At 42.0% G+C, this 24,765-nt stretch overlaps 1 protein-coding gene and 1 pseudogene across 3 annotated transcripts in view; one reads left to right on the forward strand and one right to left on the reverse strand.

The window, feature by feature from the left end:
- The window catches only part of SIL1 (SIL1 nucleotide exchange factor), a 172,163-nt gene that overhangs the window by 25,932 nt on the left and 121,466 nt on the right, over positions 1–24,765 (forward strand). Inside the window, exons 1-3 of one of the 3 annotated variants that reach the window (XM_045576881.1) lie at positions 10,418–10,448; positions 14,415–14,527; positions 20,462–20,597. In XM_045576881.1, the coding sequence (XP_045432837.1) occupies positions 10,433–10,448; positions 14,415–14,527; positions 20,462–20,597 (265 nt within the window). In that variant the 5' untranslated portion in view covers positions 10,418–10,432. Of the gene's footprint in view, positions 1–10,417; positions 10,449–14,414; positions 14,528–20,461; positions 20,598–24,765 lie in introns of those variants that run through there. The other 2 variants (XM_045576880.1, XM_045576882.1) reach the window with 2 other exon arrangements.
- Positions 4,455–4,598, reverse strand: LOC118711971 (annotated as a pseudogene).

Raw genomic sequence — 24,765 nt, forward strand, 5'->3', positions numbered from 1 at the left:
TGAGAGAAAAGCTACCCTCATGTTCCGGCCCGATACCAGACAGTCCAGTTTCTCCAGGTATGAGTCTGGGTCCCCAGATTCTCGCCTGGAACTGGAGTTCAGACAGTTGGGAGCTTGTATCTCCCTCCTGATTGAAAAAGACAACAGCATATCTAGTTGTCACCCTGTTTCTGCATGAGCCCCTGTACCTCCACACTTCTACACCTCTACACCTCCTCCCAGTGTCAGTGCGCTTTTCTCTTTCCTTCTAATTGTATAAATTCCACTCAACCAGCCTTCCCGTGGTTTTGGATGATATCCGTTTTGTCTTTTTTTTTTTTGTTAGATGAAAATAAGGAAATTTATTACCTGTGTACATGACGGTGGTAGAGTAGTTGTCAACACAAATCTGAACAACTGAGAACCCTACAGTATGAAGAATTTACTCATTTCTTCAATGACAATCACGTCCACGTCTTTTTTTTTTAATTAATTAATTTATTTATTTACATATTTTAATGATTTTTTTGCCCCCCTCCCTCCCTCCCACATATCCCCTCCCTCCCCAGAGTTTTATGTCCATTGGTTGTACTTATATGCATGTATACAAGTCCTTCAGTTGATCTATTATCTCCCCCAGATCCTTCTCCCCTCCCCGCTGTAATTTGACAATCTGCTTGTTGCTTTACTGTCTCTATATCTATCTTTTGGTTCATCAGTTTATAATGATCTTTATTATCCACAAATGAGTGGGGTCATGTGGTGTTTCTCTTTCATTGATTGGCTTATTTCACTCAGCATGATGTTCTCCAATTCCATCCAGGTTGCTGCAAATGATAAGAATTCCTTTTTTATGGCAGCATAGTATTCCATTGTGTAGATGTACCATAGTTTTTGGATCCAATCATCTGCTGACGGGCACCTAGGCTGTTTCCAAATTCTGGCTATTGTAGATTGTGCTGCTATGAACATAGGGGTGCATATATCCTTTCTGATTGGTGTTTCTAGTTTCTTGGGATATATTCCTAGGAGTGGGATTACTGGGTCAAATGGGAGTTCCATTTTCAGTTTTTTGAGGAAACTCCACACTGTTCTCCACAGTGGTTGCACCAGTCTGCATTCCCACCAGCAGTGCACGAGGGTTCCTTTTTCTCCGCAACCTCGCCAACATTTGTCGTTTGTCGATTTGTTGATGTTGGCCATTCTGACAGGTGTGAGATGGTACCGCATTGTTTTCGTTTTGTCTTTTAGTTGTAGTTTTGATGTGGTTGTGCTTGGCAGCAAGTTCAGTTGTTTACCTATGCTGCCATCTTGGTTCCTTCTCCTCACTGCTACCCTTCTTAATAGGCACTGTTATGGCTAGTAGGCCCTGGGGTATGTGGCATGAGGGTACCTATTTGGAGCTCTGGCCTGGTAGGTGGGCTAGGCCATACCATTTTTTCCATACCATTTTTGTCTCTATATTTCCATGTTGGCCACTTGTCTGGGGAGCCAGTCATACAGTTGATGCAGACTGAAAGCTGTGCTGGTAAAAGGGAAAAATTAATAAGTTGGTCTTTAAGCCTATAGTTTTTTCTTTATGCTCACTCTTTCTTGGGTTACTGGGTGGATGCTCTGTTTTTTTGGTTGCTGAACAAGAAAGAACAAGGCCTTGAGCCATCCCAGGGGCCAAATCAAGTCAGCAGACAAGGGAGCTGGTTCTATATCAAGAATAATATTTAAGTGTTTTCTTATACCTAGCATGTCAGGAAGAAAAACATTGGGTTCAGCTTTCCATAACTCTAACTTCTTACTTGATCATAGAGGTGACCACACACTTTTTCCCAAAGGAATAATTCATATATGTGTGCTTCTGTTCACAGATATTTTATGTACCTGTTTTCGTATATTATCAGTCTATATTTTCACCTATTTTAACAACACTTTCCATTGTGCTGTTTCAGATAACCTTTTTTTAGATTGTTGATTTTATTCAATCAACAAATGTTTATTGCCCAGGCATAGTGCTGAGTTAGGTGGACAATTGTCCCTGCGCTTGTGGAGCTCCTCGTCAGGAGGACTCTAATTATTACAGGCGTGTGAAATGGAACTTTACTGACCACTTACCACAGCCTTAGAGAGGATGAAGAGGTTGTGTAGTTCTAGCCCTGGCTCCTATCGCTGCCTTTTTAAAAGCAAGGGAGGCCTTGGCATGACAGTGGCAGTTTTGCTTATAACTGGGCTTTCAGAGAAGCCCAGGATGAGGAGCCCTGGGACCATGCAGAATCAGCTCTGAAATGGGACTGCTGCATCAGGGAAGACTGCCGTTTCCTAGGCAATAATACTCTGCTTAATATTTTTAGTGCGTGGTCATGGCAGAACTAAATGTGGTTTCTGATCCCAAATTGGTAATAAATGTAGACATATTTAGAGTCAGAAACAATGCATTTTAAATTCTCTGCTGCTTAATTGTCCTGCCAAGTGCTGAGTTTAGGTTTCTTTGTTTCTTAGCTACCTACTCAGACTCCCACCATCTCTCAGAGAAGGCTCCTGGATTTTCTCTGGGTGTTAGGTGGGATTGTGAGAGCCATAAGTTATGGCTCCCTGAGCTGTGTTGAGAGGTTTCTGATTTTTATGTTTCTGCCCACATATGTAAATATGTACATTAAAAAATTCATCTACCTTTTAAGTTTTTAAGGAACTGGGATTATAGTCTTGGACTCTCAGGCATGTTAAAAATAAAATACAATGTTTCAGTTACTGACTTATCTGGAAGACATAGCCAATGCCAGTGTGGAAGTAGTGCTTGGTAATCCATCTTCATGCTGCTGCTGTTTCTGTAAGTAAATACTATTTTCTTGAGGTTCCTCAATTAGTTTAAGGAGCACCCTAATTGTTGCTCATCTCATTTCAAAGTTATAATTTGTGTCTCAACTTGTAGGACAGTATCCCCTTTTCATAGCATAGTCCTTAAGAGGTCGTTTGTTTTTAATATACTGTCTGAGTCTCAAATGTGAAAAGGCATGCTATCCACTGGTTGCAAACAGGACATCATCTGAGGGCAGTGATGGTATCTTTTCTATGTTCTATTTCATAGTATGTTGCCCAGTGTGGTTAGGTGACTGAGACTGATACTAAAATATTTTTGTGAGGTACCTGTTTCTAGGGTGTGATTGCTGAATACTTATAATCCAAAATGCCAGGCTGGCTAACAGAATAAGGATTGGTGTGCATACTAATTTGCAGATAGTCCATTTGATGCTATAGACTGGAAGTCATAACTTCCTATCATAGTCCTACTAAGAGGCCCTGACCTTCTCTGTACACATGGAGACAGCAGGGGTAAGGGCTAATGAACTCTGGTGGGTTGTGCGGATAAATGTGTGCAAGTCCCTGGTATTTGGAAGCTGGCTATAAAGAAAGCCCATTGTGTCAACTGTCAGGTGATCTAATTACTGTTTTAAAAGGAGAGGAAAGAAGAAGGCCCTGGATGACAGCTGACCCTGTCTAGTGTAGTCTAAGCAGTCTAGTCTGACCCAGCTGTTCTCGCCATCCCTACTCCACCACAGAAGTAGGAGAGCAGCAGCAGACTTTGGAGACAGGCCTGAGTCACTAGGAAGCTTGGCCCTAAAGTGGCTGTTCTCAGTCTGAAGTGGCTCTTCTTCAGTGGGCACTGATGCAGAGTCAGCCAGTATCAGAGGTTTCAATGGAAATGACTCTGTGGCCACCTAGAGTATAGTTCAGGTTTGCAGGCAGATCTGTGGCTCAGGAAAACTGGATTCTGAGGCTTGATTATTAGAGCAGAAGACAACCTTTGATGAGGGTGAAACTTTTGCTGCATTTGCTTATCCTGACCTTTGCTTAGAATATGCTCTAACAATAATTAATACAAGCTTTGTGAGTCCTCACTTTGTGTCAGGCACTGTGCTGTATGCTTCAAATCATCTCAATACTGGCAACCATCTTACAAAATAATTACTGTCAAGTGCCTTTTCAGATGAAGGAATTGAATCTTGGAGAGGTTAAGCTCCTAGTGCAAAATCCCATAACTACTTGGGGAGATCTGGGTTGAAATCCAGAGCCCACATTCTTTTCATTACACTGGAGTAGAGGTGGAGTAGAGAGGAGCTTCTGGTAGCATTTGTTGTTATCACCAGACACAGTCCTATCACTTTCAGGACCTCAGTCATGGCCAGGAAATAAGTATAAGGAATAAGTCTCCTTGTCCACAATCTACTAGGAACTTGCATTCTAGGGCCTACTGGAAAGTACATTTACTAGGGTATTTCTGTAATTTATCTGGTTTCTTGCTGGTGTGCTTAGGTAAGCCCCATTCACCTTTTAGGCTCCATTTTCTTTATCTGCCATGTAGAAATAATCCTGTCCTGTATGTTTCCTGGATGGGGAATAATGGCATGTCAGGATTATAGACTAGTTGGAAATGAGTTTGGATATTGTCTTGGCCAACTTATTTATTTATTTATTTATTTATTTATTTATTTACCTCAGGCATGAAACAGCTCTGGTCACTGACACAGACATTAAGCTAGGATGAACTAAGGACTGTACATCTGCTTTGCCCTCGATTGATATAACAGCAACACCACCAATCAGGTGTCTCATTGCCCATTGCCAGGGGGTTCTTGGCCAACTTTTACCTCATATAGTTATCTTTTCCTCCCTGCTGAGTTCTTGGCAAACAGTTGGGTATATATGAGGGGAGTGCATGGTACTGGGCTCTATGAGGGGAAACAAGGATGCTTTTGCTTTCTGTACAGCCTGGAAGACTGAATGTTGGAAGGTGAAGAGGTGAAGCCATATAGGGTTTCTTGCTGGTGTGCTTGTGACCTTGATGCAATTTGAGTTACGGGCATTCTTCCTCTTGAATGTATGTGCCTCTGCTGTGGGCAGGGCTGTGCCAAGGGTATTGAGTAATCAAATTATATGTGTATGCATATGCACATGTGTGAATGTGTGTAATGTAAAGAAATGTGGAGAGAGATGGGTCTCTCTACAAGACGGCCCTGTTAGGCTCATTTAAAAATTTCTCTCCTGATACAAAATGTATACCTTTTTATTCACACTGTTGCAGAAGAAGTAGAATGGGCCCAGTTTCTGTGGCTGATTTCATAGACCATGGAAAGGCAGCATAGTCTGTGGGAAGGGCATGAGTTTTGGGGCCAAACTGGTTTTGAATCCTGATCCTTCTATTCTCTGGTTGTATAAACTCAGTCAAGTTAATTAACCCCTCTAAATTTCAGTTCCCTCATGGACAACATGAGCAGCATATTAGATCCCCATCAGAGGATGGTTGGGAGGAGCAAATGCATTTAGAACTTTGCATAGAAAGTGCTCTGTAAATGTTGACTATATTATTATATGACATAATTTATTTTCCTCTTAGCTGCCCAGATACTACATTTGAATAGTATGGGATTGGGTGTCACGGGTATTTCTCTCCATCCCTCACTGCAGGAGTTACAATTATGGTTAGTACAGCTCTACGAAGTATAAGGACTAAAGCTTCTGAGCAGTCCGAGACATGGCTGAAAGCTCAGAGAAGGTGGAGTTTTGTCTGATGGGAGTTTGTTCTTATAGAATTTGCTTCCCTGCCCCTTTCCTCTCCTGGTGTGAATGTGCCCACCACTGTTCAAGGATTAGTGTGTTGAGGGTTAGTTCTACACCATCATAGGAACTTATTATATGGCATCAGAGGACACCTCTGTAGGACCACTGGAGTAACTTTTTTCTCTGTTATTTTTAAGACTAGTGAAAATGTTGGAAAAAATAGATTTAGAGAAGTAGCTCCAAATTTCCAAACTTTAGTGGACTCGCTCGACATTTCAAAGTGTTCTACTCAAGTGTCTCTGTTTCTTCACATGTGTATCCTCTTTGGGAAGGCAGCTCTGCTCACTGCTATACCACCAATGCCAACTTGTACCCTCTTTTGAAGGTCCTCTGGTAGCATCGTTGCCAAATCCAGGGGATTTTCTCATCTTCATTCTAACTGATCTCTTGACATTGTTGCCCATAACTTGATTTTCTCCTCTCTCGACCTGTTTAATTCTTCACTATTCTTTTAAAAATATATATTTTATTGATATTTTACAGAGATGAAGAGAGAGGGATAGAGAGTTAGAAACATCAATGAGAGAGAATTATTGATCAGCTGCCTCTTGCACAACCCCTACTGGAATCGAACCTGGGACCTTTCACTCTGCAGGCCGACGCTCTATCCATGAGCCAAACCCAATTCGGCTCTTCACTATTCTTGTTGTTCCTTGTTGCTTCTTTTTCTTTTCCTAACCTCCATCCCTGACTTGAAGACACTTCTTAGCCCATTATTTCTCTCTAAAGTCTCTCCCCGAGACAGGGATTTTATTCCTGTTGCCTCCGTTGTTACCTCTGTTCTGATGGCACCAAATTCTTGTCCTGCACTAGCTCTCTCTACCTTTTTGTCTTCAATAGGTATGGAGTTTCCAGGGCCTTCCTGGATCCACTGACAAGCTCTATGCCTAAAGGCTTTGAACTCTGGTCATTTTTTATATAGACAGATTTTTGAGTGCTTGCTGTGTCTTCTGGATCATTAGTGGTCCAATTGAAGAATGAGTTTTAAGCTTTGTTCCAGCATCCAGATTCTTTGAAAGCTGTGACTGAGAGGACAGGTGTGGAGAGGGCGAGGCTGGGCTCCCTTTTATTCAGTCACTGTCTGTCACTTGATTTCTTTTTAGATGGAGTCACTGTCTTTTGTCTCTGAGATTGCAGTTTTTGCTAATATGCTTAGCTATGTTCTTGAACATATGTCCTCTTCCCTACTGGGGTAGGGATAAGATTGGTTATATCCCCTACTTTTTGGAGTGTAAAGTACTGAGAAGGGACCAGGAATGCAACATTCCTATTTCATTCTATCCCATGATGCCATCCTTCTAGGGTTCAGTTGCAGCTGGGCCTGTGGCGACCATTTTTGGTTCCATGTGCTCTCTTCCACGTGGAGTCAGCACTTGTTCCTGTGTTGCCACTGGAAAGGCCCCTCTTGGGTTCTCCCTTGCAGCCTGCACAAGTAGATTTTGGTTTTGCAGCTCTCTGATCAGGCAGTGGCTTGGGTTAGTTATGAACTTTCTATCCTCCAACAGCTTCCTCTAATTACTTTTCCTCTTAGGTATCTTGGATTTGTTGAAATCAGTCTCCACTGGAGTTGCTTTTTGGTCTGAGTCTTGACTTTAATATTTGGGGCAGATACTGTTTCCATTATGTAAGTGGTCAGTGGCTTAAGGATGATTCAAGTCCAGTCTTCTGGCCAGGTAGGGGCTGGACAGGTTAGAAACCACATTCTTTTGCTATTCAAAGGGTCTTTTTACTTAATTGTTGTCTATTTACTGACTTTTTGTTTAGTTTATATCTTGGGGGGAGGATGGGAGAAGCCTGTTTGTCTGACTATTCCAAATTTACTTCTCTTTAAATTATTTTTTAAAAATCCATTTCTTTTCCTTAACCATTGCATTGTTCTCTGTTGTCAGGACTGTCCTTTCAGTGTCCCCTTTCCATTGTTTTTTCAGCTTCATATTTGCCTGCTCAAATCAGTGAGTTTCTGTTTGTGTAGAGGTGAGTGACCGTGTGTGTGTGTGTGTGTGTGTGTGTGTGTGTGTGTGTTTATATGAGTTTGGGCAGCCCATAAATAGTAATAAATGTGTGTGTGTGTGTGACGAGCTCATCCCCTAACCTTCAGTCTGTAAAGCAGGAGATTGTTTTATAGCTGTTCCTATAGCTGGCATTACAACATAATTGTGGCCTGGATCTCTGGACACTGGTATGCTATGAAAAGCACTGAATAGGCTGGGTCTGCCATGGGGCGCACCCGTACGCGCGCGCGCGCGCGCGCACACACACACACACACACACACACACACACCCATGGGGCTCAGGAGAAAACTGGCTTGGGTCTCTGTTTTTAGCTGAGGCAGGGATCAAAGTGTCTCTCTCTAATATTTGTTTCCTTTTCCTCCTGGAGTAGGTACCCACAAAGGCTTTGGTCCTCAAGTTTGAGGTGTGGAGCCAGCTAGAGGGTGTGTAGATTCTGCAGGAGGCAGGAGTTCTGGAGAGTGGTTCCAGAGTGCCTGGGCTGGGCCTGAATGCCTTTGGTTCCAGAGGAAAGTCATTATCTCTGCTTTAATGAGGTGTGATAACTAGGTGCCAGGTTTTGTACCAAGAACTTTCCATGTATTGTTTTATTTTATCCTCCCCAACATTTTTTTTTTAAATATATAAGAGCTCTTACATATTAATTTTATATATGAAGAAACTGAAGCCTAGTGAAGTAGTATCCAAGGTCACATAGCTAGGTATTGGCAGAGCCAGGAATTGACCTTAGGTCTGTCTGATTTTAAATCCAGGTACTATACTTTCTACCTAATGGTTTCATCTCTTTGCTTTAATTTTCTCCTTATAAGATGAATGTAGGAATTCTTGCTCTTTTACTTTTCCCAAAAGAATTGGGGAAACAAGTACATGGACATACACTGTAGATTAAGAATATGTACATTTTATAGGATGGAGTTCCAAGTGCTCCTAGGCAGGCTGCTGAGGTTGCTCTGCCTGCAGAGGATACTGTGACCTTTTCATATTCTCCCTGTGTTCCTGGAGAGCAGCCACTGTCCATGGGCCTGCCAGCAGTCCCAGTCTTTCTCCCTTTGTTGGCTTCCTACATCCTTTCCTGCCTTGAGAGAAGACAAAAGTTAAGGGAAGATGTCTTATTTACATAGGGCCCAGTCCCCTCCCTCAATCCTGTCTGAATTGAATGAAGGACATGAGGTGCCAAGGGAGGTAAGGGGTAGCCAGTCCATGTCCCTATCATCTGTTCTGGGTGCAGTAAACTGGCAATTCAGATGGCTGAGAATATCCAGCCTCAATTTAAGTAGAGGTATAGCCTACAAATGGCCAGTTTTGAGAGGAAAATGGCCACCTCAAGTACCCTATTATCTCTTTTGTCCCAAAGCCCAAGAATATTTAAGGAAAGAATTACCAATGGAACATTGAAATATGTTCCCTTTTCTTGTATTGAATGACATTGTTTTAAGTCAGAAGAAAGACATAAATGTAAAGGTATAGGTCTGTCCTCAATTGAGAGCCAAGGATGACGGATGGGAGGGTTTGTTCTGATGGTGTGCAGGGGCAGATGATTAAGTGAACCTATTAATGGGTGATAAGGGTTTGGGGGGAGGGGCACTAATCTGACTGTGTGCCAAATTATGCCTCATTGGGATGCCATGACTTTGGTTTTATTTTTGTCAAGATCTTAGGATTTCTTTTGTTGCTGTTGCTATCTAGGTCTCTGCTTGAGGTGGTGGACCATTCTGGCAGAACATACCTGTATGCCACTTCCATTTTTCCTCTTTTCCCCTACCCCCAGCATAAAGCCCAGGAAAAAGAATATTTGCTCTCCACCTGCTATATCCTGAATAAGGAGGAGACCAGGTGACATGGGTGCAGGGCAGGTCTTAGGATAGAGGACACTATTACCCATACCCACTTGTCCTCTGGTGCCCCCTGCAAAGCTTGGGAAATTGTGTCACACTTTTCTCTCAGCCTCACTTCTGCCATGCACCTCCCCACCCTCCATATTCTTCTCTCCCTGTTTCATGGAAAAAGTTATATGGAGGCAGTGCATTCATTGGTCAGGTGGACATGAAGGACCCATTTGCAGTTGATCTCTCATTCTTAGTATTGGCAGAAAATGCTTCTGAGGGTATAAATGTGTGTGTGTGTGGGGGGGGGAGAGGGGGCTGGGAGCCCTGTAGAAGCTGCCATTTCTCTCTTTCCCCACTCCCCTTCCCACTCTAGGAGTGGGAAAACTGTTTATGAATCGGTTGCTCCCGGTCTCTTCCTCTGTCCCTTCTGGGCCTCCTGCTCCTGTTTATTTTTCTTCTTTGCCCTTGACTTCTTTATTCTCATTTATCTTTTCCTCATCTTTTCCCTCAGAACCAGTTTCAGTGTTTATTACTATCAGGAGGGAGCATCTAACTATGTGTGTACGTATATACATACGTACATATACATGAACAGCCTCATGTAGGGGACAGGAAATCTGTGACTTGGGGATATTCTTTGTTCTCTCTTATTGTATATTGTCCTCATAATGTTGTGAGTCTCCACTTTCATTTTTTATTCCCTTTTCCCCACAGCCAAGGCCACCGGGGTAAGAAAGGTATCTTGGAACCCATCTCCCTTTCCAGACTTCTCACTCTTGATGTGGAAGCCTCGTCCCCTGTTCATCCTCATCCAGCCTGGCCCCCCACCCTCCTCACACCGAGGCATGGCCAGGCACCTGTCCAGAACCTAGTGCCATGCTGTGAACTCATTCCCTGTCTTTCAGTGTGATTGGTGTCCCAGGGAGCCAGGTTGCTGAGGGAAGCTCATGTGGCACTCAGCCGATCCATTTTGTTGACAAAAAAAGAGGGGAGAAGCTGGCAGAAAGCAAATGCTTTTGCTGCTGGGTGAGTGTAGCAGCTATTTATAGCACCCAAGCCTTTGCTTTTCCATTTGGCTGTGCATTTTTTAGCATAGTGCTGGTCCAGGAGGGCTGTTTTCTTTCATAGCTGCAGATGTCCTTAGCAAAAGTTTCCGTCTGCCCCTGAAAAGGGGTGAAAGGGTAGGCTGGGCAAGTGGGTAATAACTTCTAGAGTGGATGCAGGCAGGGCTTTTGTCCAATTATGTCACAGGACCAATTTATTGAGGTGGAATATGGAAAAGTGTTGTAGGAACAGGAAAGAGAAAGGGTAAACATCATATTCTTAAGAAATGTTTTCCACCTGGACTGGTTTGGCTCAATGGATAGAGCGTCAGCATGGGGACTGAAGGGTCCTGGGTTCGATTCCGGTCAAGGGCATGTACCTTGGTTGCGGGCATATCCTCAGTAGGGGGTGTGCAAGAGGCAGCTGATCGATGACTCTCTCTCATCGATGTTCCTAGCTCTCTATCTCTCTCCCTTTCTCTCTGTATAAAAAATCAATAAAAATATATTAAAAAAAGAAAGAAAGAAAGAAATGTTTTCCCATAATTAAGCCTCTGTTGAGTAAATTGCCTAATGAGGTGTTATTGGGTCTGAGGGATCAACACAAAAACCTTTTATTTTATTTATTTTTAAAAGATTTGTTGTTTTTTACTTAAGGATAGGATATTTAAAAAAAATATCTTTTTATTGATTTCAGGGAGGAAGGAAGAAGGATAGAGAAATGTCAGTGATGAGAGAGAATCATTGATCAGCTACCTCCTGCACACCCCCTGCTGGGGATCAAGCCCACAACCCAGGCATATGCCCTTGTCTCCTTGTCTGGGATCAAACCGGTGACCGTGCAGTCCACAGGCTAACGCTCTGTCCACGGAGCCAAGCTGGACTGGCTAGGGCAACACACCTTTTAGAAGGGACTGGGCTAATACTGACCTGCTGAATTTTTCTAAGGCTTTTTTTTTTTTTGTGTCTTTTATTTTGTTTTTCGTTCTGCCTTACTTAGATTATTTGTCAGTTTGAATTAGTTCTCTTGACTTCCACTCTAGTTTACTCACCAAATTTTTCCACCATTTCAAACAGAAACTCTGTACCCTATAACTCCCCTGGTAACCTGTTCTATTTCTCTGAATTTGCCTATTCTAGATATTTCATTTAAGTAGAATCATATAGCATCTGTCATTTTATGTCTAGGTTATTTCACTTGGCATATTGTTTTCAAGGTTCATTCATGTTGAAATATGGGTTAGAATTTCATTCTGTTTATGGCTGAATAATATTCCATTGTATGTATATATTGCATTAAAAATATACATTCAGCCCTGACTGGTGTTTTTAAGTAGTTAGAGCATTGTTTCCTGTGCCAGAGGATTGTGGGTTTGATTGCCAGTCAAGAGCACATGCCTAAGGTTGCAGGTTCAATCTCCGGCCCTGATAGGGGTGCATGTGGGAGGCAGTCAACCGATATTTCTCTCTCTCTTTCTCCCCCATCTCTTTCCTTCTCCCTCACTTCCTCCTTTCCACTCTCTCTAAAATCAGTGGAAAAATGTCCTTGGGAGAGGGATAACAACACCACAAAAATACATTTATCTGTTGATGAATACTTGGGTTATTTCCACCTTTTTTAAATTTGTTTATTTTGTGGACTGGAGCTGTGTGAGGAGAGTTCAGGATTCAGGGAACTCTGGGGTTGAAACTCAGAGGACAGCCACCCTGGTTTCCTATGCTGAGTCATTCCTTCACTCTGCGGAAGATAACTCTTACATATTTCCACCTTTTAGCTATTGTGAGTAATGCTGTTAACATTCACATGGAAGTATCTGTTTGAATCACTGTTTTCATATCTTTTGGGTAGAATATGGGTGGAATTGCTGGGTCATATGGTAATTCTATGCTTAGATTTTTGGGAAACTGCCAAATTGTGTCCCATAGCAGCTGTACCATTTTGTATTCCCACCAGCAATGTATGAGAGTTTCACTTTCTCTACATCCTAGTTAACATAGATTGCTTTCTTTTTTTTTATTTTATTATTGTTGTTTAATTGTAGTGGATTTAAAGTGCTATCCAATTGTGGCTTTGGTTTGTATTTCCTCAGTGATTAATGATGTTGATAATCTTTTCATATCCCTGTTGGCATTTGTGTATCTTTTTTGGAGAAGATCCTTTGCCCATTTTAATTTGAGTTGCTTGTCTTTTCTTTCTTTTTTTTTTTTGAGCTGTTTATATATTCTGGGTATTAAGCTTTGATTAGATATGTGATTTGCAAATATTTTCTCCCATTTTGTGGATTGTATTTTCATTCTCTTGATATTGTCCTTTGACATACGAAAGTATTTTAATTTTGATGGAGTTTAATTTATTTTTTTTCTTTCATCACCTACGTTTTTGGTATAATATTTAAGAAACTATTGCCAAATCTAAGGTTATTAAAATTTTCTCTATGTTTTCTTTTTAAATTTAGGTCTTTGACCATTTTGAGTTACTTTTTAAAGATTTTTTAAATTGATTTTTAGAGAAAGAGAGAGAGAGAGACATACATTGATGTGAGAGCAGAACATTGATTAGCTGTCTCCTGTACATCTCCAACTAGGGATTGAGCCTGGTATCGAGCCTGCAACCCAGGCATGTGCCTGACCAGGAATTGAACCAGTCCCTTTTGGTACATGGGATGATTCCCAACCAACTGGGCCACAGGGCCATTAACACATTTTGAGTTACATTTTGTATGTGGTATAAAGGAATGGTCCACTTCTTTTCTTTTCTTTTTTTTTTTTTTTTAGATTTTTAAACTTGACTTTTAGAGAGGGAAGAAGGGAGAGGGAGGGAGGTAGAGAAACAAGTATGTGAGAGCCATATCAATTGGCTACCTCCTGTATGCTCCATACCAGGGATCAAGCCTATAACCTGGCATGTGCCCTGATTGAGAATCAAACCAGCAACCTTTCAGTGCATGGAACAATGCCCATCCACCTGAGCCACACAGACCAGGCTGTCCACGTTATTCTTTTGCCTGTGGATATCCAATTGTCCCAGGATAGTTTGTTGAAGAGTCTGTTCTTTCTGTATTGAATGTTCTTGGCAACCTTGGTGAAAATAATTGACCATATATGTGTTTTTTTTTGCCTCTGAATTGGATTCCATTGGTTCATATATCTGTCCTCATGTAGTACCATACTGTTTTCATTACTATAGCTTTGTAGTAAGTTTTGAAATCAGGAGGTGTGAGTCCTTCAACTTTGTTTTTTTCAAGATTTTGTTGGTTGTTGTGAAATCCCACATATATTTTATAATAGTTTTCTTCACTCTGTAAAAAAAAAAAAATCATTGGAATTTTGCATTGAATCTGCATATTGCTTTGGTAGTATTGTAACCTTAACTCTCCAATCCATGAACATGGAATATCTTTTCTTTTTGTGTCATTTTAACAGCTACAAGGGCCTATACTTTTGTTTGACTGTTTGAAAAGTGATGTGAAAGGCTTTGTAGCTTGAGAATATTGAACTATGTTGGTTTAGGGATGCTGATGACATCTGTCTTCAGGTATAACTGCAGGTATGATTTATAGTCAATTGTTGTAAAGGCTTATGCAGATTTGGGCCCATGTCTGTCCACATACCAATCAAAGGTTAGTTTCCTTTTTTCCTTACCATAGCCAGTACCACCCAGTTCAACCTGATAAGAAGTTGATAATTATAGCTCATGTAAGAGTTCTGGTGGCTCAGTTCCAACAAAGACATGTCTCCCCTTGGGTGGCTGGACTCCTTATTGGAGATGGAGGCTTCATTCACATGATCTATTCCTGTGGGAGAAGACCTATAAAACCTATATGTGGGAAATATCTCACATTCATTGAACAAGTGACATCCTGGGAATCACAGTGCTGGGGGATCAGGCATCAGGGAAGTGGAACCAGTTTCCTACTGACCTTCTGTTTTCTGTGTTTATATTCATCAGGTCTCCTTAGGCTTCTTCAGGGCCTGCCCCTATTTAGGATGGCTCCTCTGGGCATGCTGCTTGGACTACTGATAACCACCTGCTTCACCTTCTGTTTCAGTCATCAGAACCAAGTAAGCACCTTATCATAAGAGGGATCCCTTTTGGGTCCAAAAGAGCCGCTATGCCACCAGAGCTGCTGTGGAAGTGGGTTGAACTTTTATGTTTCTTATATGAATGTGGCCAGTGATGAGTCATGGAATCTGTGTAATCTTTCCCTCTACCTCTGTTTAAAGTTCATGATGTAGTTTCCCTTTGGGAAATGTATGGTGGTGATGATAATAATAACCTATAATAATAAAAGCATAATATGCTAATTAGACCAGATGTCCTTCTGGAAGACCTTTTGGATGAAGCTGTGGCGGTGGGAGCCAAGGCAGAGGTGGCCGAGGCAGAGGCAGCTGCAGTGGTGGTGTGGGCTGAGGCTGCCACTTTGGCGGTGGAGGCCAAGCCCCTTGCATGAGTTTCATGCAGTGGGTCTCTAGTTTTAATAAGAAGAAGCTTATTATGTACTAAGCATTGTCATTCATTAAGTGCTTTATGTCTATTCTTATTTACCCTTCCATCCCCCAATAATACTATGAAATAGACAACTACAATTATTATCCTAATTTTGAGAAGGAGGAGATTAAGATTCAGAGATTTTAAATAATTTGGTCAAAATCTACAACCAGTTTGTAGCAGAGTTGGGAAGGTCAAGATTATCTCCAAAGCTGGCTGATTGTATGGTGAGTACCATGTAAGAATGGTTCTTCCTCTACTTCTCTCTTCCTGTGCTTTCTCAAGTCTGTCTGTATCTCTGTATCCTCTTTCCCAGCCTCTCTCTATTAATATAGACCCCATTGCTTAGGGTTCCTGTTATTGCCACAGGCAGGAGCAAAATGTCCAAGAAAGTCCTGAGCTTGAGCAGGCTTCTGGCTCTATTTCCCTTGGCCTGCCTCAATAACAGCATGCCCATGACTATTTTCCAGTGCCCTCTCTTTTCTCTCCCTTGGGAAGTCTTGTCAGTTTTGACAGCTTCACCCACTGCTGGCCACCTTTCCTAACCCCAGGGGCTCCTACTAAATGGTGGATAAAGTGCTGGAAGCTTTGGAGCAGGAGGGCTTGAAGTGCAAATGACAAATGAGATGAATTTAATAATAATCCAGCTCTGCTGAAGTTCACCTCTGACTTGTGGCAAGCTTCCACCTTCTCTCTGAAGTAATTTGTTTTCTCTCTGCATTTCTCCCCACTTAGAGGAGCAAGAGACAACATACAGTTAGGAGTCTTGAATCCTTTTGAACTTTTAATGTCCTCTGACTAATCTTGTTGATACTGGGGTTTTGGTCTCCAAGAAAAATGAGAATGAGATCCCATTGGCCCACGATGATGGGACTGGCCACAGCCTGAGGGTTGGAGACCTGACCCAGAAAGCACCCAAGTGTCTCAGAAGATCAGGGCTATTCCCCCTACCCCAAACCTGCATCTCACAAGGATCCAGGTGCTCCCATTGTGAGCTTTAGCAGATGTACAATTAACAAAAGCATGCTAATGAATTTACTTAAGGACTGTGTGTCAGTAAGTCTCTTTTGGATAAGAGTCCAACCAAATAGATAAGCTTTCAGAGCCATAATTATTCTGGCCCATATATATTAGTTCTACTGAGACTAGTTTCAGAAAAATGTTAATACTGGCTTTCATCACCAGAAACTGCTTGTATCCTTATGTCTCTTCCTAAGCTATATCAATTTGTCATCATCTTTCATCATGTACTAAGCACAAGTGGGAGTTGAAGCATCTTTTCTCTCATACCATAAAAATTGCTTCCCTGATGGGGCATTTAAAATCCAAATTATATAGCTAGCCACCTTCACTTCAGTGAAAATGGTTAGTGGGGGAAGTGGGAATGGTCATGATCCACTCTTTCAGAGTTCAGACAAGTGCTTCTGGAGACCTGGAATTGTCCTTCCTGAGGGCATTTGTGAAGGTTAATGGCCACCCAGGAAAAGTTGGTTGTGTGTATCAGGACATGACCTGGAGTCAGCCTCCCTTGCTGGCTCTTGCTGTGACACTAAGGTGCCACATCTTAAGTCTGTGTGGATGCTGAAATGATTTGATTGCATGTATCTGAATAAGAGGCACCTTCAAAAAGGTGGTGAGTAATGAGGGAGGTAGAGGAACTCAGGGGAAGGATCACAGACCTTGGTAACATCCTTTTGGCACTGACCATTTCTGAGCTTTATTTCCTTATCTAATAAAACAGAGTTGGTATGTTCCTCTTAAGATTTAAGTGTAGATCAAATGTGATTATATATAAAGTACCTAACATTTGGATTTTGCACAGTCAGGTCAGTGGATGGTCAGTAAATGTCAACTATTATTTTTAGTAAGGGGGTTTAATTTAGTGCTCTGCCAGACACACTCCTGTCCCAAAATCTTCCCTGGCAGTCTGTTTCTAACACAGCATCTATCAACCTACCATTAGAAATTCGTTCATTCTTTTGGATCTTGAAGTCTTTGATATTTAAGAATCTCTTATTCAGATACAAGCGCAAGGAAGTGTGACATAGTAAGCTGTTGTCAGCTAACACCTTAGCTGGGATTTCTTTCAGTCAGTTAAGAAGAAATTGGTATTTGGAGTGATGGTGGCAGGAAGAAGAGAGGGCTGAGGATTCGGCATGGAAGGGAGCCCTAAGAAGCCAGCTGAGAGGGCACCAGCACATGCGATTTACTTCAGAGCTGACCAAGGGCTGTCTGGCTGTTCTCACCTTTTGGTCTTTCTCTTCTGTTCAAGACACTGCCCAGGCAGAGAGAAGCTAATCTTGCTTGTTCTTTCTTTGCAAGTGTGGTTTCTCACTTGGTCCATGAAAACCCTCCAATGGCAAGGAGGCTGTGCTGTGAGACATGCTAAGTTAATCTTATTGCCCTCACTTCATTTCCTCAGTATCCAGGGCATAACCATTGGGACATATGACATAGAAGTGAGTCAGAAATTATGCCTGGGCTTTGGAGCCCGGCAGTCCTGACCTTAAATCTCTGCTCTGTTTTACCCAGCCATGTGATTTTGCACAGGTCCCATGTCCATACTCATCTGTAAAATGGGTATAAATATATGTGCATCACAGATGAAACTTGGACGAGTTGTGAGGCACAGAGGCACTTCAGTTCAATGCTGGGCATATGGTAAGGGCTTAATAAATGGTAGCTTCTATTATCATTACAAGCTCATCCCTATGATTTTGCTTTTCCTCAAAACTTTTTATGCAATTTCTTTCTTGAACTGACTAACTTATTGTATATTCATATAACTGAACCTCTGACAGTGCTTGCCAGATGTGATTTGGGCAAATAGCCCAAAGTTACTCTGAGCCAGATTTGGTGATCAGACAGGGGAGCATCAGTTTTATATTACCCCCACTAAAACCAGGAATGCTGTAAAAATAATGATAGACTGTGTGTGTGTGTGTGTGTGTGTGTGTGTGTGTGCGTGCGTACATGTGTAGCTATGGCTTAACATCTGGTTCAGAAGTGATAGCAAGAGGAAATAGAAAAAACATTTTGAGCTGTGACAGGATTGTTGCACAAGTATTTGGCCACAGACTTGAAGCATCTGGCTCAGTGTTTCATGATTCTCCTAACCTTCCTTCTTGAACCTACTCTGATAATCTTATTTTAAAAATCTAGAAAAAAAGGCTCTGGATACTTAATGGACAAGGTGGTCTTTTTTTTTTTTTTTTTTGAATGTGTGGCTAGTACCTGGCTTCCAGCAGACTCTGCTAATTTGGGCTTGTCTTAGTCCAAGGCATCCAAAAGACATACCTGCCTGTGAGAGGGGGTGGGAGGAGTTCCTTCATTTGTTCCATGATTACAAACTAGGCATGGAGTGGTGAAAGAGGCTGACAGAGTCTGTCCTCAGAAACTCAGCTGTTGGAAGCTTGATGTCCATGCCCTCAGAATGCAGGGTGCCACATGCTAGTTTTTCTGCTCTTTAATATGACAAGCACATTTCTTTCCTGTTCCTAATTTTCTTTTGAGCTCAGATTTGTGCAAATTTCAGGTTGAAGGGGTAGATGGGGTTTGTTGGGCCAGGCTGCCTAGGTGACCACAACCCAAACCTGACCTGCCTAAATGATGCCATATGGTGTAGTCTCTGTTGGATATCATAGCACAGACTCATCTAACCTGGAAACTGTGACTGCCTTTATAAGTAATAATAACAGCTACTGTGTACGCAGGGCTAATGGTTTAAAAAGTAGTACTTCATTTGATGTATGAGCTAGATGTTTATATCTCCACATCATGGAAACTGATGCTTAGAAAGTTCAGTAACTTTCCTGGTGTCACAAGAAACTGGGATTTGAATTTTAGGTGATCTGATGCAGAGCTTGAGTTCTTAACTATTATGCTATAGTGAGTGCCTCTCATTACTTATGACATATTTTAAAAGCCTTTTCTTGCCCAAGATAGTTTCCTTACCAGTTCTCAACAAGATTTGAAATCCTGCCATCTAAATGTCATGCCTTTATTTTTTGTTAAAAATATGAAATCCTTAGGCTTTACATTATTATCATCAACACCTTAACAACTTAACCTTTCCTCTGACATCTAATTAAAAATGGGAGCCGAGAGGCCCAGGCAGGTGGGGATGCATATCTGGAGCTGGGGCACTGCTTGAAAGAGATGCATTGTTACCTCCCGATTCAGGGTTAGAATTGTTGGAAACAAAAATGAAATGTATGTAAAGAAACTAGCACAGATTTGGGTTCATAAGAGGAATCCATGAGATATACTTATTATTAGTGGAAAATTGGGATGTGTAGGAAAAGTGATCATGGGGCAAGTGGGAGGGCTGAAATAACATTCCTGTGTGCTAGTGTGGGTTCCTCCTTGTCCTCCCAAATGTAATTTCCCAGAACTCTGAAACCCTCTGGTTCCAATTTCCTGAGGTCTTACTGCTTTTATGCAAGAACAGGTTTAAAAATGGGACAGGAAGGCTGGGAAGGAACAAAATGAAAAATACTTTTATTTATCTTGCATCTTTGTCTCCTCAGCTCACAGTACTCCATTGACACCATCTCATTAATTCTCCATGCTCTCTGTGGGGTGGAAGGAAATAGGTTTTATGAAGAGGTTTCCAACCTGGGCTTCTTCCTCCTTTAGCCCAATTGGACTACCAGCTTCTCACTTGTACCCCTTACACATGGGTTGGAATGTCCCCAGTGATCATTTATGCCCCTTAAGCATCCTAGGGAATGGCCAGGTCCTTTCTGTGCCATGCGAGGCTGCTTAGGAATCAATTGGGCCTCAGCTTTTGTACATCTGGGGTGGCCATTTGAGGCCTTATCTCCAGTTCATGTGTGTGTTTTTTCCTTTTTATAAACATATATATTTAAGTTATAAGAGTAATAGATATTAATTTACATATATATATATATATATATATATATATATATATATTGATTTCAGAGAAGAAAGGAGAGGGAGAATGGGATAGAAACATCAATGATGAGAGAGAATCATCAATCGGCTGCCTCCTGCACATCCCATACTGGGGATCGAGCATGTGCCCTTGACCGGAATCAAACCCTGGACCCTTCAGTCCACAGGCCGACACTCCATCCATTGAGCCAAACCAGCCAGGGCATAGATATGAATTTTAAACATCAAACAGTGTATAGTAGCATATCAAGTAAAAAGTAAAAGGCTCTTATTGTCTCTTTTTTCCAACCTCTGTTCCCAATAGGTTTTCTTAATCCCTTGGAGATATTATGGAACTTTGTGGACTTTTTCTGTATGCATGTACAAAAATGCTATATACACGCAACACATACTGTGTTCATTTAACTGTATTGTCTCACTTACATTGGTTCTGCGGCTAACCTCACGAAAGGTCCAAACATGGCTGGGGAGGGGAGGAGGAGCATAGAGGGAGAGAGTACTACCCCAGGCCATTTTCTTTCTGCTTGCTTAGTGCTTAGCTGTATTATTATTTTTTTTTTTATTGTGCTCTGTGTTTTTTTTTTCTGAAGGAGTTTGCGCTGATCAATCCAGAGAAGAGCACCACCAAAGAAACAGAGAGAAAGGAAACCACAGCAGAGAAGGAGCTGGACCCTGAAGTCCTGGAGGTGTTTCACCCGAGCCATGAGTGGCAGGACCTTCCGCCAGGTATCAAGCCCGCCCTGCCCCCATGAAACACTTTAAATTCAAATTGTATATGTTCTTTGTCCCCAGAGCGCTTCTTTGAAGGAGCAGCCACTCTTTGGCCGCTGGAGGGGATAGTGTGGTCCATCCCAGTGGTGGCTGCTGCTGCAGGCCTCAGGGACCTTCATTTTCCAGCAGAACAGATTTCAGCCTCTAAGTGCCCTGGAAGGAAGGCAGGTGGTGGGTGGCCAAGCTTTCTGAGCAAGTGATTGAAAACGTTCTTTCCTTGCACATCTGAAGCACAGGAGAGGCAGTGACATGTGCCTTGCTCTGCAAATGCTATTTTGGGCTCTTCTGCTCGGCTCAGTGCTGCTGAAATATTGTTCACAGGAGAGTCCTGAGCACTGGTGCAGGGCAGGAGTGTTCTTTTGCAAAAGGAACCTGTGCCAAGAACAGGGGCTGATCCTGGCCTGGTTTTTAAATGGGGCATCCTCAGAAAGAACAACTTTCTAACCCTTTTTTGAGCCCAACTCAGGGCTAAAAATAATGAAAGCCCTGGATGGTGTGGCTCAGTTGGTTGGATCTTATCCTGTACAATGAAACGTCATAATTTTGATTCCCTATCAGGGCACAAACCTAGTTTGTAGGTTTGATCCCAGACCTGGTCAGGGCTTATGTGGGAGGCAGCCAATCAATGTTTCTGTCTAAAAATCAATGAAAATGTCCTCAGGTGAGGATAAAAAAAAAAGAAAAAGAAAAAAAAAAGATAATAATAATGATGAAAGTAGCCAGCAATTGTGTTTATAATATTCAGGTACTGTGTTAGATGCTTCATGTGTATAAACTTGTTCAATCTTCACATAATAGGACCTATTATTATCTTTATTTTCCCATAAAAGCATTGAGGCTCAGAAAGGTTAATAATTTGACCTATGTTATTCAGCTAACTTGTCCTATGTCATTGATCCTATAGCCTAGACTAGGGGTGTCGAACTCAATCAGAGAAGGGGCCAAAATCTAAAATCCAGCCTAAATCGCGGGCCGAATGGTTTACTGAACAGTCATAAACTGTCATTGTGATGGAAATGCAGCGGAGTGCAGTGATGACAGCGCGGTGCGGGCCACATTGCAAGGCCTGGCGGGACGGATTTGGCCCGCGGGCCTTGTGTTTGACACATGTGGCCTAGACCTACCTTCTTCCCACTTGTCCTAGTCCCAACTGTCCTTGTCCCACTGTGATGACACTTGGGCCTGTTCTTAGGAATAGGTGTTTGCATTCTGCACTGTGACAAGGTAGATGGTAAGCCCTGGCAGCTACCACAGTATAGTTGCATCATTCCTTGCCGATATTCATCACCATATCCTCCTTGCCTCCATTGCTGCTGTGCTGGCAAGGACAGCATTTGCTGTGCCAGCCAACTTTCTGGTGATAATATCACTCCTGCTGGGCTTGCATAGGGGTAGGTGTTGCCACAGAAGAATGATGAAGCACCAAGAAAGCCAAGTAGGAACTAATGGTGTTAGTAGAGGAAATTTCAAGAACAGAGGTACTGGGTTCAGCAGACCTAACCTCTGCTTGCCCTCACCTAGCTTGTTTGAGAACTGAGCCCCTTGGTCCTTGAAGACTAAAACTAGAGGAGTTTTCAGGGCTAGGGAGTAGAAGATGTGGGCTGTATCTACTTGTTTTATGTGGTTAAAAGTGCTTGTACCACTCCAACTAGGCAAGTGTCTGGAGCTGATGGAGATCAATATCCTGTGGCTCCCACTCCTGCCCTCTCTAATTTTGTGGCACCCTTCAAGGCCCTGGTCTGCATTGCAGAACAAGCCTGAAAGTTCTAACCCAGAGCCCTTGCCCAGCCTTCTGGCCAGTGATGCTACTGTTAATGGCTAAACAAAGAGCCCCTCTGTAGCCTTGGGGATGGAGAACCAGAGCATGTATGACAAGCGCAGGCTGAGGGCTCTGAGTGCTTCCTGGAGAATTAGAGTGGAGCATTGATTTTTACATCTAACTTGATACCCCATTGACATCTCTCTTTGTTTTCTAGTTTCTCAAGAGCCCTTCATAAATTATTCTGCCCCAAATTCCCTAGAAGCTGTCTTAAAGGCCGGTGTGTTTTGTTGAACATAGACACTTAGGAACTACAACCCAGGGGACAAAGCAACTCTGGTTTCAGTAGTGTCTGCCCAATCTTAAGAGTGTTATTCTGAGTCTGGTGCTGGAAAGTCTGTCCAGTGGAGATAGATAAATTCTCTTAGGCTCTGATATAGGATTGAGGTGTTCTGTGTGTATATTGAGAAGGTTTTGCAGTTATATCTGTTGGTAGGAAATTTACTTCTTAGTGGTCTGTGTGGATAGCTAGCATTTGCCTTCAATCAGAGTATAATATTTAATTCACCTTTTCTGAATGGTGCCTGGGAGCTTCCAACACAGCTACCTAAATGTTAAAGGAATATAGTCAGTCCTGGAAGCTTGTTTAATGTGTGAATCTTGGGGAGATAGCATAATTTAGTAGTTAAGAGGACTGACTTTAGATTCATCTTGTTCTGGGTTCAAATCCTTTTGCCCTTTAGTTTCCCCATTGATGACATCGGGGAAATGTCCTGCTATATCTGCTGCAAAGGTTGTTGTGAGGGTTCTTGACATGAAGACATCACTCAGTCCATAGCAGTTCTTATTTTATTTTTTTGAAGTGCTGATTTTTTAAAAACTTTTCACTGTGCTGTATTTTAAAAAGATCTTTATTGTTCAGATTATTACAGATGTCTCCCCACCTCATTGCTCCTCTTCACCTGGTTCCCACCCCATCCAAGGCCCTTGCCACCCCACTGTTCACATCCATAGGTACTGCATATATGCATATAAGATCTTTGTGCAATCTCTTCCTGCACCCCTCCCAGAATTTTGTCTGCTCCATTTCCATGCCCCAGATTCTATTATATTCACCATTTTATTCTGTTCATCAGATTTTTTACTCATTTGATTTTTAGATTCACTTGTTGATAGATATGTATTTGTTGTCACACTGTTGTTCATAATTTTTATCTTTACCTTTTTCTTCCTCTTCTTAAAGAATATGCTTCAGCATTTCATACAATGCTGAAAGGTTTGGTTTGATGAACTCCTTTAGCTTTTTCTTGTCTGTGAAGCTCTTTATCTGACCTTCAATTCTAAATGATAGCTTTGCTGGGTAGAGTAATCTTGGTTGTACTTGTAGGTTCTTGCTGTTCATCATTCTAAATATTTATTGCCGCTGTCTTCTGGCCTGCATAGTTTCTGTTGAGAAATCAGCTGATAGTCGTATGGGTACTCCCTTGTAGGTAATTAACTCTTTCTCTTGCTGCTTTTAATATTCTCTCTTTTGCCCTTGGCATTTTAATTATGATTTGTCTTGGTGTGATCCTCTTTGTATTCCTCTTGTTTGGGGTTCTCTCCGCTCCCTGGACTTGTAAGTCTATTTCTTTCACCAGGTAGGGGAAGTTTTCTGTCACTGTTTCTTCAAATAGGTTTTTAATATCTTGCTCTCTCTCTCTTTCTGGCACCCACATAATTCTGATGTTGGTACGCTTGAAGAGGCTCCTTACACTATTTTCATATTTTTTGATTTCTTTTTTTCTTTTTTTCTTTTCCAGTTGGGTGTTGTTTGCTTCTTTGTATTTCAAATCTTTAACTTGATTCTTGGGATCCTCTAGTCTGCTATTGGATCTCTGTATATTATTCTTTAGTTCAGTGTATGCTAACTAGTAATTTCTGACTGGTCCTTTTTCACTTTTTTGGCATTCTCACTAAGATCCTTAAAGATCTCACTAAGTTCCTTGGAGGTTTCTAGAAGATTCTTGAGCAACCTTATAACTGTGGTTTTGAACACTATATCCAGTAGTTTGCTTTCTTTCATTTCTTTCATTTGTGACAAGTTTCTTTGTCTCTGCATTTTGGGTGCTTCTCTGTGTTTGTTTCTATGTATTGGGTAGCTGCTAAGTCTCCTTGAGTTGATAAGAGGGGCCTTGTGTACCTAGTGTCTCAGCCTCCCCAGTCACCTGAGGTGGACACTCTTGGTGCACCCCTTTGTGGGCTGTGTGCACAGTCTTGTTGTAGTTGAGCCTTGATTGCTGTTGGTATCACTGGGAGGAATTGACCTCCAGGACAATTGGCTGTAAGAACCAGCTATCTTTACAATGGAAGAGCTGCTGTACA

This window comes from Pipistrellus kuhlii, unplaced genomic scaffold (genome assembly GCF_014108245.1).
Source record: "Pipistrellus kuhlii isolate mPipKuh1 unplaced genomic scaffold, mPipKuh1.p scaffold_m20_p_8, whole genome shotgun sequence".
Lineage (NCBI taxonomy): Eukaryota > Metazoa > Chordata > Mammalia > Chiroptera > Vespertilionidae > Pipistrellus > Pipistrellus kuhlii.